The 16,150-nt window shown below is 37.8% G+C and overlaps 1 protein-coding gene across 1 annotated transcript; it reads left to right on the forward strand.

Moving 5' to 3' along the window:
- The first annotated feature begins 2,471 nt into the window (after window positions 1–2,471).
- Window positions 2,472–6,635, forward strand: LOC132797684 (uncharacterized). Its single transcript, XM_060809434.1, has 5 exons — window positions 2,472–2,595; window positions 2,650–2,841; window positions 2,914–3,451; window positions 5,009–5,198; window positions 5,478–6,635. Exons 1-5 carry the CDS (start codon window positions 2,482–2,484, stop codon window positions 6,265–6,267), a joined length of 1,824 nt encoding a protein of 607 aa, XP_060665417.1. The 5' UTR covers window positions 2,472–2,481; the 3' UTR covers window positions 6,268–6,635.
- Window positions 6,636–16,150: the final 9,515 nt, after the last annotated feature.

A 16,150-nucleotide genomic window follows, 5' to 3' on the forward strand; every position in this document is an offset into this window, starting at 1 on the left:
TTAATTATAAAAAATTAAATTGAACAGGAAAATTCGTCTCGTATTGATCTATTGCTTGTCTTGCACAGTGTCGGCAGTTGGACAATAACAACAATTAACCAACATGTTGGTGGCTTCGACTCGCTCGCTATCCCACGTCGTCGATGCTGTTCCCGTCGTCAAAGCGCCGTGTGGCATGCGGCGACGGTGGCCCGCACTTATCCAGCGGTGATTGTGGCCGCTGGTGTCGCACACCGTTACGCACTCGACGTGGTATTTGATCTTGAGTATACCGTTGGTGCTATGACCACTCCTCCAGATTGCACTTGCCGGCACTTTAGGCACAGAACAGCTACGAAATGAACGAGGAAAGCGGACGCACGAGACCAAGATTTCAGTGGTTGCTGCTGCTTCTGTTGTTGTTGTTTTTGTTGGTCGTGCAATCAAACGATTAGGCAACTGACCAACGTCAATTTATCAACTGTATTTCTTTGATTAGTGTTTTTTTTTCTGCCGCTTCGTCTGCTGGTAACTTGCACTTCTTGTTGAATTGTTCTGCCGTTATATTTTTTTGATGTTATAGTCTGTTTTGAATACGCGGCGTTGCGTGATACCACTTTTCAATTCACAACTATGTACGATGCGAACAGCGAAAATTCAAGAACAAAAAAACTCGACCAGCGAAAAGCAATTTCTCTTCTTGCGGTGGACAGTCTCCAACCTCGATCAAGAATCAACCCACGACTCAGCAAAATCCACATGCTAACCTCTCGTGAAAGTTGACGTTCCTTTTTCATCTCCTATTTAACAGGAGGAGCAATTTTCAAATTTCCGTCCCCTGGAGTTGCCATTTCCTACTCACTCTTATCGCCTCGCGATATATCGATAGCCCCCACAACATTGCTGGCACAAACGATATCTAAAAACGTAACAAATATGCATGAAAATATCGAAGCTTGCAGGCATGCTCCGGTTTTCACTTTTGGTTTTCGTTTTGGGACCAAAACCGACATTTTCGTTTTTAGGTGCTCCGGTTTTTACACGTTTTTGGTCATCGTTTTGCTATCGGAACGTTTCATTTTTTACTGCTAAAACAGCTGACTTGTGTTTTGGTTAAAAGTAAACAACGCGAAAAAATGTCTTTTGTATGTCCAATTTCGTGCGTGGATTGAACTCACATAAGGATTTTTTATCCTGCATAGTTTATTTATGCTTCCCCTGAATGAAATATATTTGCCTTTTGTCTTTTTTGCAAAGAAAGATTTGAAACTTTCTTTAAAAAAATCAATTGAACGGCATTCAGCTGTTTCCCACAAAAAATGGGGATGCCACCTTTTAATGCATTTCATTCCGGTTATTCCAACAATTTTTTTTTATAACATTTTAACACATAAGTAATTAAATTAAATAAATTAATTTTTAAAAAACATATTTTACCCAACTTCAACAAATTTATCGCCATCCGTTTGATTATACAAGTATTTTTAACTTGCTTTTTCATTCTATCAAAAGTATGGCAGCTTAGGCGATAACTCATGGTGTCGGACTTATCGGTCGCTCACCAAAACGAAAATTGTTGTTGCCGACGGCAAAATTTGATATCCAAATTTGAGGTGGGGTCAGAAATTAGTCGTTTTAAAAATAATTACAAGCCTAATTGATCTGCTGGCCTTGTCTTAAAAGAACGACAATAAACCAATGAGTCATCTACTTTTTTTCCTTTTGCAAATAAGATCCGATTTAATATAGAAAAAGTCATTTACTTTTCATTTCTACAAGACAAAATTTTCTCGTTTTGGAATTCGAAAAAATCTTGCGAAAGTGAAAACGGGAGCACCAATTCGTTTTAAAAACGAAAACGAAAACCGAAAGTGAAAACCGGAGCATGCCTGTTGTTCTTTTTTTTGCCGATGGTTACGTTGCATTTCATATGATCGTGAATTTTTTTCTAATTGATTGTGTCATCGGAGATCGATAAGTCGGCTGAAGTGTTACCACTAATCGTTTGGAGTTGTGAAATTAAAGAAAGCGTTTGTTAAAATGCCAGAAAAGATATATGTACATACATATGTATGTATAAACAAATTTTGCGCGCCATCAAAGAAGCGCATGTTAGCAGTGGGCATTACTAAGACATTTAATATGATTTTACTACAAAAACTATTAATTTTTCTTTTGGAAACTGTCGCAATGGAAATTTAAAGAACTAATCATAAATATAGCCCCCAATGATTTTTGCCACCCACTTAAAAACATATCAAGATTTCATGTTTTTTGTGGTGTGTAGATTATTTTTCTGAATTATTTTTTTTTTAAATTTGGCTTATTCTAGCTTATTTTTCTTAAAAATCTAGCTTATACGGGTGCTCAAAACCTGGCAACAAAAATCAGATTTTGATCCAATTCCATGGTTCAATAAATTTGTGAAGATCAACGTAAACCTCAATTGGAGAATTTTACTTATCGATAACAAAAATAGTAATGGCTCCTCATTTAAAAATAATGCTTTCGAAAGCAAGTACAATGCCTGTATCGAATTCACTTTTTGTTTTGGTTGTAAATGAATTGAAGGAAATAGGAATTAAACACAAAGAAAAGAAACCCAAAATAATAAAGGTAATAAATAATGTTTTATAAGTATATACTACATAAACGTATTTTAATCTAAAGGCTTCAGTCGAACATCGGTTGTTTCGCCAAGGATTGCAATACCTAAAATTGGCAGATGCATTTCTTGAAAATGGAACAGTGGTACAGATACCGCAATTTGTTGTCGAAGCTTGTAGTTTTATATTGGAGCATTGTGAAACAGAAGGCATATTTCGAAGAGCGGGCTCAGCGATAAAGCAACGAGAGATTCGTGTAAGATTTGAAAACTACCAGAATTTTAGTTTATATAAAGTTAATGTTTTTACTTTCTACGTTTTGTTACAGAAATTTCTCGAAGCTGGGAATTCTTTAGGAAAATGCCATCGGGTTATAGATGTTGCCAATATTGTGAGTTATTTCTTTCGAGAGTTACCTGAACCTCTTATTCCATCTTATTTACACGACACTCTCGTAAGATGCCTCTTAACTCCAACAACAACATCAAATACCATTCATTCCATGCAATTGACTTGTTTGATAATGCCCTTGCTGACAGTTCAAACTCTGGCATATTTTATGCAATTTCTAAACACGATCACAAGGCATGTCGCATCCAACAAAATGAGTGCTCAAAACTTGGCAATTGTAATTGCACCTAGTATCATGCCATACCGTGATATTAACAGCGTCCGCTTCAAGAATCACATTAAAATAGTTGAGATGCTTATCAACAACGCTAGCGTTATTGGAAATATCCCAGAAAGGATTCAAGATAAACTTGGCAGCAAATCCAAGAATTTATTGAACACATGTTTAATAGCGACAAAAAAAAAGAGACATGAATGCCGCAGACCTCTTACTACCCAAATGCAGCGACGAAGTAGTAAGTATGATCTTTATACATACATGCATATGTTACATATATGTATGTACATACGTATAAGCTAAATTAATAATTTCTGTGTATTTATGCATATGAAGAGTGAACATATAATTTTTACGGCAGATAACCCAAAAGCAGTCATGAGTAATACAAAAAAAAATCTTTATGAATATTGTAGATCGATATCGATCATAAATTTATTATCAACAGACGAAATTACAAGTTATTAACAAACCATTAAATAGTTCTATATATTATAAAATCAGACTCTTTACACTGCTTGCAATAGTACCGTTTTATAGATTCCCCAACAACTAATGATAATATAATAAATTAATTAAGCTTCTAATCAGCAACGATTCAAATATGGTTGATTTAAAAAAATTATTGTTAAAAATATCATTGAAGCGATGTGGCGGCTGCTCTATGAAGCTGATTGTCATTCTCGCGTTGCTCAAAATTCTAGGCTTGAATAATGTCTAAATGTTATAGTGTGATTACTGTATTTAGTCTGCGCAGTTCATTCGCAGCTGCTCTTTCTCTGCTAACGGTCACGAACGATGTGCTTTTTCCAAAAAAAAAAAGCGGAGTTGAGAACATCTTTAATGATTGACGGCTGGATACTACACACATATGTACATACATATATGTAGGTACATATAGCCATATGCACTATCGTAACCAAACCAGAAGACATTTATTTTTAGATTAGTGATAAACCAAAGCCATTACCAAGTTTTCATCGAAATTTAGGTTAGAAATAATCGTGTTTTTTTGCTTTTCAAAAAACAGCAGTCTACAAAAGGTACTGTCCTATTTCTGATTATTCGCTAGTTTTTCTGACTTGGAACGTTAATGCAGCACTAGATAAGTAGCTTAGCAAATAGTTACTTTTATCAACTACTGTAGTACAAGCCGTACTATATTTTGAATGATTTCCCTATTTGACGTGCAATTTAGGAATTTTATTTAGTGGAATGTTAGGCCATTCGGACATGCTATTGATGAATTCAAAAATGCATTTCATTTGGTGTTTCCGTTTTATAACAATTGCCTTTGTCACGATGAAAACATTTTATTGTTGGCGTTCTTCGTCAGCTGGAATGGGTTTCCAAAATTTTCGCCCAGAATTTAAGAGTAGCAATATCATTATATCCACTACTTAGGTAGGAAAATTTACTTCTGCTTTGGCTGACAAACTGGTAATTTGGCATTCTATGGTTTTCAGTGTATATCTAAATAGCCTTTGGTATATTTTTGTATTTTGAGGTATATTAATGTGGTATATTTTGAGAATAATACCGCAAATTTTTGCTTTTATTCACACGACTTGTTTTTATTTTGTTTCTATCAAACCAGTGATGAAATTTACGTTCTATTGTTGATGAATGCTATTTACAAAAATGTATCTTTATTATCAAAAGCAATTTAATTGTAGCATCGGATCTGTGATTCCTTGGGAATAATGTTGCTATAATTTTTTGCTATAAACTAAAAATTTTATGTAGTAAATATCTTCGAGCAAGGATGTGATTAATTTATGCTCAATTTATTTAGATATTTTTAGTATGTTGAAGACAAAGGTTGGTTTAACAATGAATAGCTCTCCTGCAAAGCAAAGTGATACTTCCAATACTCAAGAATTTGAGTTAAGCAAGGAAACCTCAAAGGATAAATGTGGATCTGAAATAATCGTTAAGTCGCAAATATGTGCTGAACCTTTTGACGCTTTTCGATCGAAACAAAAGTAAGTGAATATACATATTTTTATTATTTATTCTTAAACGCCTGTAGGGCTGGTTTGAATTATAATTGTTAGTATTACATATATTAATTATAATATTAATAATAATCGAATAGCAAGCCTCATTTTAATATATTATAAATAAAGCCTTTGTTATATTTTTGTGATATTAATTAATAAGAATTATGTATTAATTTCGTATATTTTAGAACATTGTATTATTAGCTTTTTTCTTCCTTTAGTACAAATGCCTTGAATTAACATATATTTTATTTGTTGCAGTGAACTAATGAATATGAATGGGAACTGTGAAAATCAACCAGCTAACAAGCGAAGATGGAGCGTTGTTCCAACAGGCTTCGCAAAAGATAACAAGAATAAAAACATGATAAAAAATATTCAAATCCAATCAGGTGATTACACAAAAAATTGTCCACATACTTGCGAAAACGAATTCGATGCTGTTTTGGAACGGGTGTCATCAATAAAAAGCAAAAGTAATACGCCCAAAGAGAAATGCTTCTATAACTTAGAAAGTCTTGTATCTGAAGAAATTTGTGTGAAAACCGAACTAATTAATACAAAAATAAAAACACGACGAAGTAGCGAAGGTAATTTTGTACGATCCCTAAATCTAGTTGGGACGGCACGGAGAACACGAGAACATATGTCGTCACGCATTTATCGGCATATTCCTTGCAATATTAATGTACCATCAGATTCAACACCAAATTTTCGTTCGTCCAAAAGTCAAAATTTAAATACCCCAAGTCCTGGTATTATACAGAAGGATTTTAATCAGTGGTTGCCAGCTGAACATTTTTTTAAAAATTTGGATAACTGTTATACTCCGGTGCAAGAAATAGGAGTTCACTACGATTCAAAAACGCAGGGATTCGAAAATTTAAATAAAGAACTATATTTTACAAAAAAAAACATAACAGAAAAGACCATCGTAAAGTTAAAGTCTTCATCAAAAATTATTGTTGAGGAACAAGGTCGCTCTTCTATAGCTCGACTTCGTACTGAAAACTTTGGAATGGTTTTAGCTAGAACTAAATTATTTGAATAGTTGTAATAATTTTGTTTAATAAAAAGAAAAATGTATGCCAATAATCGATTCTTATTTCACTTAACGTTAATAAAATCCAACCAATAGTATTTGGTCGGTGAGTAATATTGCAGAATTGCAGCGGGCCCAGGCCCTCCGGGCGAGCATTCCCTTACTTTTTATATTTCCGCTACCCATAAAAGTGGAAGGGTTTTAACCTTGCCTGTAGGAAATGTTTGTATCAGGCAAAACACATTGATTTTAGAGACTATTACACTTGTATGCAGATCAAGTTTGTTTCAAATTTTTACCACGCCGATTTTCGTCCCCCCGTAAATCGATAAAAATCGGAAAACATTTTGAAGGCAAAGTTTTGGTACAGAAAATAATTATAGTATTTATGATTCCTGAAAATTTGGTTAAGATCAGATAGAAATTGTGGAAGTTATTAAAGAAGTACTTTTGCATGGGCTAAAACGCCTACTTACTAGGAGTCTCAGTTGCTTTGGCTGACAATCCGGTATATTGTGCCGTCTATGGTATATTTTGAATGCGGCACTATATCATTTTACCAAATATACCATTTGATATATTTTTAGTATTTTTGGTATATTTTGAAAGCAATACCGCAATATTTTGCTTTTATTCAGAATGGGTAGCGGGTATCTCACTGTCGAGCACACTCGACTGTAGCTTTCTTACTTGTTTCTTATATATTTTTGTATGATTGTGTTGAAAAGTGTTTTTATTTTCTTACTTGCTAAGTAGTATATAACAATAAGAATTAAGATTAATACAATTGTAATTGTTGAATATTTGTAGATAATATTTTTCTTATGGTTATACAAAATCATTTCTTTTGTTTCTCTGTATGATAATGGCTCTATTTTAATTACATTGTATTCTGCAAACATAAGTGTTATGAATTGTTGGCCTCTATATGATAATTTTACATTTTTTTAATTCGATTGTACAATTAAATATTTTGATTATTTTATCCTTTTCAATGTAAATGTCTAATTTGTTACATTTTTGGTTCATGTTATATTCCAAGTTGTTACAATATTTGGTTCTACTATTTGTATAAGATCTTGTTTGCGATATTTATTGAAAGTACAAAATGGTTTTTTTTATGTTTTATTATATTTGCAATGCATTGGTCATTTATGATCTTTGAGATAGTATTTGAAACAGAGTTATTATGTAAATATTTTCACTAATGATCTGTCGATTTCCGTCTGGGTATGGAATTATTTGGAAAGTTTAAACTTCGAAATTGCTACTCGATAAGTAGAGTAGAAAAAACACTTTCAATGGGAATTTCACTTTGAGTCACGTTTATTAACTATTTTAAAAACTGGTAGGGAAAACACTTGTAGTGCGCATAATGCGAAAAGTGGAACTTATGATACATGGAAAAAGCACTAGTGGGCAGGGTGACCAACCTGAGGAGAAACTAGATCAGTGTGTATACTAACTTTGTCACTATCGATATCAATCGATCGCGACAACACTATCAGCTGTTTTGAGTGGTCACACCTGTCATCATCCGGCATCAACATCCTCTCCCCCTTGCAATGAGTTGCAAACGGTTTTATTGTCCACATGGACCGGACAGAATCCAACCCAATGTGGAGTTCTGGGCCATTGGCAAACCGTTGGTGCTCGGTAGGATGCCAGGTTGAATGATGTGAGGATACACATCATTGCCGAACACCAGGGACACCATCGATGGCTGGAACTCCGCCAGAGGCCAAAAATCAAAAAACCGATCAGAAAATATTTAAACTCAATTTACACAGTTAGTCTCTAAAATGTCAAAATTTTCAATTTGCAAACCGGTTTTCGCTGGAAAACTAGCGGTACTTTCTAAAAATAGAATCAAAGCAACTGTCAATCGAAGAGGAAAAATACTTTAGGAAAAACATACATCAACTCAAGCCTACAGAATTTTCGATTTTTATAATAAAAAGATAATTGTTGAGCATAGTTTACTACTGACTATCTTAGATGTAAAAGTATGCAACGCTTTTTGTAACAGTATAGGAGAAATTCTTGCAGATATGACGAGAGAAGATATAGACGAGATTCTTCTAGACCGAGAGCTCGATGATGACGATTTGTTTGAAATAGCTACGGAAGTAATCGAATCGGAAAATGGGTCCAAAAATTATTTATTGGGTCCAAAAAAAAGCATTCAAACAAAATTAACTGAATTTGTGGTGCAAACTAAGTCGGATCAATCAGAGCATCAATCCATAGTTCTTACTATTGATTCTGATACAAATTCTAATGATATCAGTGCCGGCCATCAAAATAAGCGGCAAAGAATAATTTCCACTTCGGATAATGACAGTGATTAAACGATTTCAACGATTTTTTCAATAAATCTACCTATGTTTTTTTGTTTTCTTCTCTTTTATATATGGTTTCTGTTTTGTATTTTTTATTTTGTTATGAATGAATAAATCATAAGTCTGAAATTTAAAACTTATTGTATTGTTTTTGATTTTTTTGCGCGTATATTTTGTTATACGCGATATTTTTTTTATTCGGAACCAATTCGTTAGTTTATATTGGAAAACTAACCATTTTTACGCGATTAGTGGCAGAACCAACAATCGCGTAAAAAAAGGACTGGGTGTATATTGATTCGTTGATGGCTGTGCAAATATCAATTTAATAAATTGGTTTAGAATGATTTCATTTAGGATTTTTTGATATGATAATATTTTAGTAGGTGTACAGCTTGGGGATTGGATAAGATTTAACTTAAGTATAATAAAACACAAAATAGTCAATCTTTCCTATGACAGCCATATGATTTAGTTATCCGATTTTAATTCAATTTGCTAAGCATATGTAAAACTACACCAAACTTATAGTAACATATCTTTAAAAATAAAAAATGTTTCATACTAAATTGTATTTTTAACCGATCATTCCTATAGCAGCTATATCATATAGATGCACGATATGGCCAACTTTTATAAAATATATTTGTAATATTTTTTTTATAATTTTGGGGAAAATTTTGTAACAATACAACAACTAGAAGTATTTATGGCCGCGGCTCCATACAAGTCGAACCACTGTGCAACGCGGGTGACGGATAGCCGATAGGCCGTTGCTAATGATGCGCTGATACGGCTGGTCGCAGTGCACGGGTCGACCGGTGCTCGCATCTCGAACGTTTTACATCCGGTGTCGATAAGGATGTTGGCCGTCGGTAGGATGCTCACAGCCTTATCCTGCAACAATGATGTGAGCGTCATCGGAAAAGCCCCTCAGGCCGGTCTGTGGGGAGACGGCGAGCGGGAACGTGGCCGTGCTGGAGTTGAAGACCGAGTCAGTTCCGGTTGGTCGTCGCTGACGACTGGGGCGAGCGCTGCATGGCTCCGTGAAGTGCAGGAGCGTGTGGTGGTCCTTCTGACACACCCTGCAGCTTCCCGCGCTGCGGCAGGATGGCCCGGAGTGCTGGTGGGCCAGACAGTTAGTTAGACAGTTACTTGTTAATCAGTACTGCTCTCAATCGATTCTCAGCTGTCAGCCTGAGAAAGCGCTGGTACTTCCGTAGTGGGTGGATCCCACGGCACACGCGACACCGGAAGGAGCTGGTGCCATCGGGGCAGCTCTGGTCGGCGGAATGAAACAAGAACAAATGATAATTATAGTAGCCTCTTTACATTGTCTGTCAATGACACATGGAACAGGACGGATTAGGACAGCACAGGACGACGAATAGAGAAACAAAGTAGGAGGTTATTCGTCCGTCGGTCCTTCCTTCCTTCAGTTTGGCAACGGGTCTTCGGACCTTTGTGTCGGTGCCTATCTGGTTTGAATGAATGTTGAGGCAGATAAAACTTAGGAGTGGTGACCACAGCCTGCGGCGAGATGGGTGTCATGTGTGAAACAGGCTTCCGCAATGGAAGAGTCACCCGATATCTGCCACATCTGCTACGTGAAGTTGTGTTTTCGCAGCTATCCTTCGCATCCCAAAATTTGGAACTTAATCTGTCGATAGTCTGTTTGGATAGCGACTCTCGTCGAAAACGTAGAGACAGTTGTCGACACATTCTGGGAAATACCGGGGCCGGTGAGAATCCAACCAAACACGGTTTCTTGCCCAAGGAGTGAGCCACAAATGTTTGGCCGGGAGTCGCTTAGGATAACTGACGGAAGGATATCCGCGCCAATTAAAATGTCAATCTCAGCACTTTTGTAGAAGTATGGATCTGCCAGTTCAATCGCTAATAGATCCCTTAGGATGCCTTTCGGCACATGGAGTGAAGGCAGCTTGTCTGCCAACTGTGGAATGACGAACGCTGAGGTCTCGATATGGAGCCTCGGCTTCGTTGGAGAACCAATGCCGAAGTTACATAACTTCTGCGGTTGGGCCGCATCTGCATGATTCAGGCCAGATCCTTGGGCTTGCACGGATTGGAATAGCAGCTTTATGCGCTGGAATAAACGATCAGAAATGAAAGTCGCTTCGGACCCCGAATTGATTAGTGCACATTCAGTGTATGTAGTATCTAGATGGCATACATTAATAACCGCCGAGCCGAGAAGGATGCACATTTGTTATTGGTTTGGAGTGGACTGTATACTGAAATTTGTGGTTGAAGTGGAAAGAGAAGAGGCACCATTGTGGGCACTATCGCCCCGATGAAGAAGAGTTTTGTGCCGCCTCTTGAAGGTGAAGAAATTGTGCGCACAGGGTGATTCTCTTTTGAGTGACTCGGGCCACGAAAGAGTTAATCCGCTTTGAACTCTGCTGTGGACGGGATGCTACAGCGGTTGAGTTCTGCGAGTTGGAAGTTTGCTTCACATCCCCAATAGCCTCGAGTGTCCGATAACGCTAGTTGAGGAACGTGCTCAAGGGCTGCCATGCAGGAATCTTGGACTTGTCCAGCAAAGGTTGGTCCCATAATGAGAGTGTGAAATTGGGGAGCTTTAATGAGCATAAAAACACCAGGATGTAGTCTGCGAATGGACTGGAGACGGAAATATCAGAGTGCTCAAGAGCGGTGCTTGCACCGCTAAATAGTGCTCTGCAGCTCCTTAATCACTGCTCCCGACTCTTGTGAAACCGTGAACAGGTTGAAGAGGATCTTAAGCTGGCTGGTTTTCAGGCGCAGACACTCCAGACTAATTTGTACGTAGATATGTACGTTGTCGTCCTCGGCTCGATTCTCGAATAGCACCAGTCTGTCAGAGACGGTGACGAAATTGTTGTATATGTGTATATATGTAGGTAACATGTAACAACGCCCGATTCTCGACTTGAACTTACATATAATGTGGAAAAAGCACTAAAAGTATCACGGTAATCAGCCCGAGAAAAAAAGCTAGATTAGTGTGATTGTGCGTCACAAGGTAACACGCAAAATATACCAACTTTTTCGCTATCGATAACAAACGATCGCGACCACACTGTCAGCTGGTTTGAGTGGTCACACTGGCCATCATCTGGCATCAACAGCAATAATTTCCAAGATCTTATCAATGAAAATCATCACGTCAAGAAAAACAACTGCAAATTGTGAGCCAGATGATGATATGGTGTTATATGTTATAGAAGAAACATAGAATGAACTGGCAGATAAAGCATATGACCAATATCAGGTGGATTGCAAAGATTTAGAGCTAAGGATTGAAACTTATGTATTGGATATACATAGATAAGGAATCCGAATGGTATACGCACAACCTGCTCTTAGCTACGCTAGTGAAAATGCACTTAGATATTTTATCGGATTTGTAATATATAAATCATAATGGAAATTTAAGTGTGATATTTGCCAATTAATTTTATTAAAGTAAGAACTAGCGGATTTTGAATAGTGCAAACAATTCTTGTTTAATAAAAATTTTAAAACCATTAATAATAATTAGAATTTAAAAGCCCTACAGGACAATTGTTGGCGCATTTGATAGTTATTAGTTAAGAGCATGAAGTATCAAATGAAGTTGTTAGAATTAGGGCGAAGCGAGAGCGCAATAAAGCTTTCGTTTGTTGCTCTCTGAGCGAATTCGCCTCGCTTCGCCGCTATAGTTAAGTTAGGATTAATGTAACTTAGCATAGATTTATAAAGACAGTTGAAAACAAGAACTTATCAGCGCGTCATCATTCTTTCCGTCCTCGTTTTCGTCGTTTGTACCAACAACAATTAGGTCCATTCTTTGTTCGCGAATAAAGCGGAAAATTAATATCATAAAAACTTGTGATTTTTCATGGCGCCCCCGGGTGGACTCTAATTGTTGTTAAACGCGAGTGATTGATTGAAAAATAGAAAACAAAAACAAAACAAATTCGCACCGGTCGTTTATAAAATATAAACTGTGCAGTGCTGTGATTCTACTTGTGTTGTGTTGTCATCGCTGGATTCTTCGCATCATCGCTGGAGGATACCCTGCAACTGCAGAAAACACACAGAGGAAAGTGGCTGGGATCATTAAAGATCGCCAATTCCAGGTACTGTGCGAAAAATTGGAAACGAAAAACTGAATTGGTTGCCAAGTTGCAAAATTCTAGTGACGCTTTCAATTCTTAGCACATACGTAATAGTAGAGCATTTGTTTTTAAATTTTATATTTTTAAATTAAAAAAGTGAACCGCTTAGGCAGAACATTGTTTTTGTTTTCTAAGTGAAAGTGACTAGGGAAAATTGTTATTTCCATTGCATCGAACTTCTTCTCTTAGTTCGTGGCAATTTTCGCTTTCGTCGCCCCTTTTGTCACCAGATTCGTAGCCGCTGTAAGTTGTGTGCTGTTGCTAAGCGCACATACGTATATACATACATATATACATATTGGTTGAGCATATCAGTGCGATATCTCGTTTGCTCCCTCGAATTGTGTACTCCCCTATTATTGTCCGAGATAGCTTAGTGGTTGCTAGGACAATTCAAAAATAATAATAATATATAAAAAAAAAAAAAATAATAATTCAAAATAATAATTCAAAAAAAAATAATAAATTTTTTTTTAAAATTTTCTTTTTCGTTGTTGTTGTTGGAAGCAACAAGATTTATTTTGTATTTTATTTTTATATTTTATTTTTGTCGTCTCCTTTAATAACCTAAATAAAAAATGAATTCGAAAGAAACTCTTGAAGGCTCTAGAAAGAAACTTGCTATTTGCGTGAAGAGCATTAGCAGAATTAATGATCAAATTCTCGATGACACTATCGGTCGAGATTTGACAGAGCTAGAGTGCAGGCTTGAGATGTTGTCGTCGCATATTGAAAATGCTCTCAAATATCAAAGCAGAATTGAGACATTTGACGAATATGACGAATACCGGTGCGAGTTAGAAGAGATTTGCATTACTGCAAAGGCAAGGCTGAAGGCGATGGTGAAATCGTTGACCGATACTTCATCCGCTAATATATCGATTCAGCCGATTGCCGCTCCTCGCACCCGTCTGCCCAAACTGTCGTTGCCAAAATTCAGCGGAAAGTATTCCGAATTTAAAAATTTCATAAGTTTGTTTGAGACTCTTGTTGACAATGACCATTCAATTCCGCGCATTGAGAAATTCAATCATCTCATTTCTTGTCTCTCTGGTGAGGCTCTTGGAACGGTGAGAGCGTTTCAAGTCACCGAGGAGAACTATGAGAAAGCAATGGCGAGTTTGAAGAGAGTATATGACAATGATTGATATCACTGCTCTTTTCAATTTGCCAAAGATTTCGCAGCGTTGCGAAATTTGATTGACACTGTCTCTGCGATATACGGATCTTTGTTGTCGATAGGTGATGATAAGAGGATTGCAAATGCAATCCTTATTCACTTGGTCATGCACAAAGTTGATGCAATGACAAAGAAGAAGTGGGATGAGTAGCTAGATTACACGAAGATTCCATTATGGAGTGAGTGTGAAACTGTGCTTAATCGTCGATATCAGCACTTGTCAGCTGAGAATTCGACAAAGTCCGATAGTCAAGCAGTTTCCGCTAAACAGCTGAATAAAAGCAAGTTTTCGTGTACGACGCTCAAAGATAAGATTGATCAAAAGACCCAAATATGCGTATATTGCAATTCCGAAGATCATTCCATCGTGAGTTGCTCGATGTTTGCTGCCTTGGCAGTTAAACAGAGATTCGACTACGCGAAAACGACTGCATTATGCATAAATTGTCTTCGGAAGGGTCACACTGTCGCCAAATGTAAGGCAAAAAAGTGTCGTGTATGCAGCCGTTCACATCATACGTTGCTGCACATGTATTCTGCGACTACAAATAGTAGAGCGTTACCACCCCCGAGTCACTCCGCTGTTGAGCCTGATCGTCCATCCACTTCGCATGCGATGCATGCGACCGTGTCGGATAAAGTGATCCTGGCCACAGCAGTCATCAACATAAAGACGAATTCAGGCGATTTCGTCTTAGCCCGAGCTTTGCTGGACTCTGGGTCACAAATTAATTTTGTGACTGAGGAACTAGCTCAGCGGCTGCATTTGCGTAGAGAAGACTCGTGCATCAGCTTGCTTGGCATTGGTGAATCCAATTCTCAAGTGAAGAAAAAGATACACACTGTGGTGAAGTCGCAAGTTGGCTGCAATGAATACGCGATCGATTTATGGATCCTCAAATCGATCTCAGGTTATCAGCCAGATCACACTGTAAATGTCAGTGGCTGGAAGATACCTGACAATATTCAGCTAGCGGATCCCTATTTCTTCAAACCGTAGAAAATTGATCTTATCGGCGCTGAAACATTCTTTGACCTATTGTCCGTTGGCCAAATCAAGCAAGGTCCAGAGTGTTCAATCCTCCAAAAGACAAGCCTTGGGTGGATTGTCTCGGGGCGGTACACTCCTGGTGAAAAATCTCACCAGAAGATGACTGTCAATCTTAGCTATCAGGAAGAAAGTTTGAGCTCGATTGACAAGACCTTGCTGAAGTTTTGGACTGTCGAAGATGTGCGCTCTCCCTCCAAAGTCCTTTCCGCTGAACAACAAAGTTGTGAAGATCATTTCACAAATAATGTGAGAAGATTGCCGTCTGGTCGTTTCGAAGTAATACTGCCGTTTAAATCAGATTCGCACCAGCTTGGGTGGTCATTTGAAGTTGCTAAACGGCGGTTTTGTCGTTGAAAACGCTTAACTCGAGATCCCGAGTTAAAGCGAATGTACTTGGAATTTATGTTAAAATATGTAGAGATGGGCCACATGTCCGAAGTGAGTCACACTATGTTATTCCGCACCAATGTGTACTACGGCCCCAAAGCACTTCGACAAAGCTGAGGGTCGTATTTGATGCTTCGTGTCGCACTTCGACACATAAGGCGTTGAATGACATTCTTATGGTCGGGCCGACCATTCAAGAAGAGCTGTTTTCGACTCTGCTTCGTTTTCGATTGCATAAATATGCATTAACGGCCGACATCAAAAAGATGTACCGCCAAGTTATGGTGCACGAGGCAGATCGAAACTATCAGCTCATAGTGTGGAGAAAAGAGCCATCAGACTCGTTGAGATTATTCAGATTAAATACTGTAACATATGGCACTGCGCCAGCGCCATTCTTGGCCATACGGTGTTTGATCCAGCTGAGCGAGATTGCGAAATCCTCGCACCCCATGGCAGCTGAGGTTATCAGGCAAGACTTCTACGTTGACGATATGTTGACTGGTGCCGCATGCGTCGAAGACCTGAAGACAATTAAGTCTGAAGTGTCGCAGATACTGCTAGGAGCAGGTTTTGAACTTGCGAAGTGGTTCTCGAATGCTCCTGGGTTCTCCGCATCAGACAGTACACCAAAGCCGATAACGATCTCCGAGACTGACGCAAACAAGACTCTAGGTGTGATTTGGTTGCCAAATGAAGACGTGTTCCAATTCCGGATCGACGATTCATTCATAGGTCTTAAAGCGACAAAACGGAACATTCTCTCGGT

Source organism: Drosophila nasuta, unplaced genomic scaffold (assembly GCF_023558535.2).
Source record: "Drosophila nasuta strain 15112-1781.00 unplaced genomic scaffold, ASM2355853v1 ctg16_pilon, whole genome shotgun sequence".
Lineage (NCBI taxonomy): Eukaryota > Metazoa > Arthropoda > Insecta > Diptera > Drosophilidae > Drosophila > Drosophila nasuta.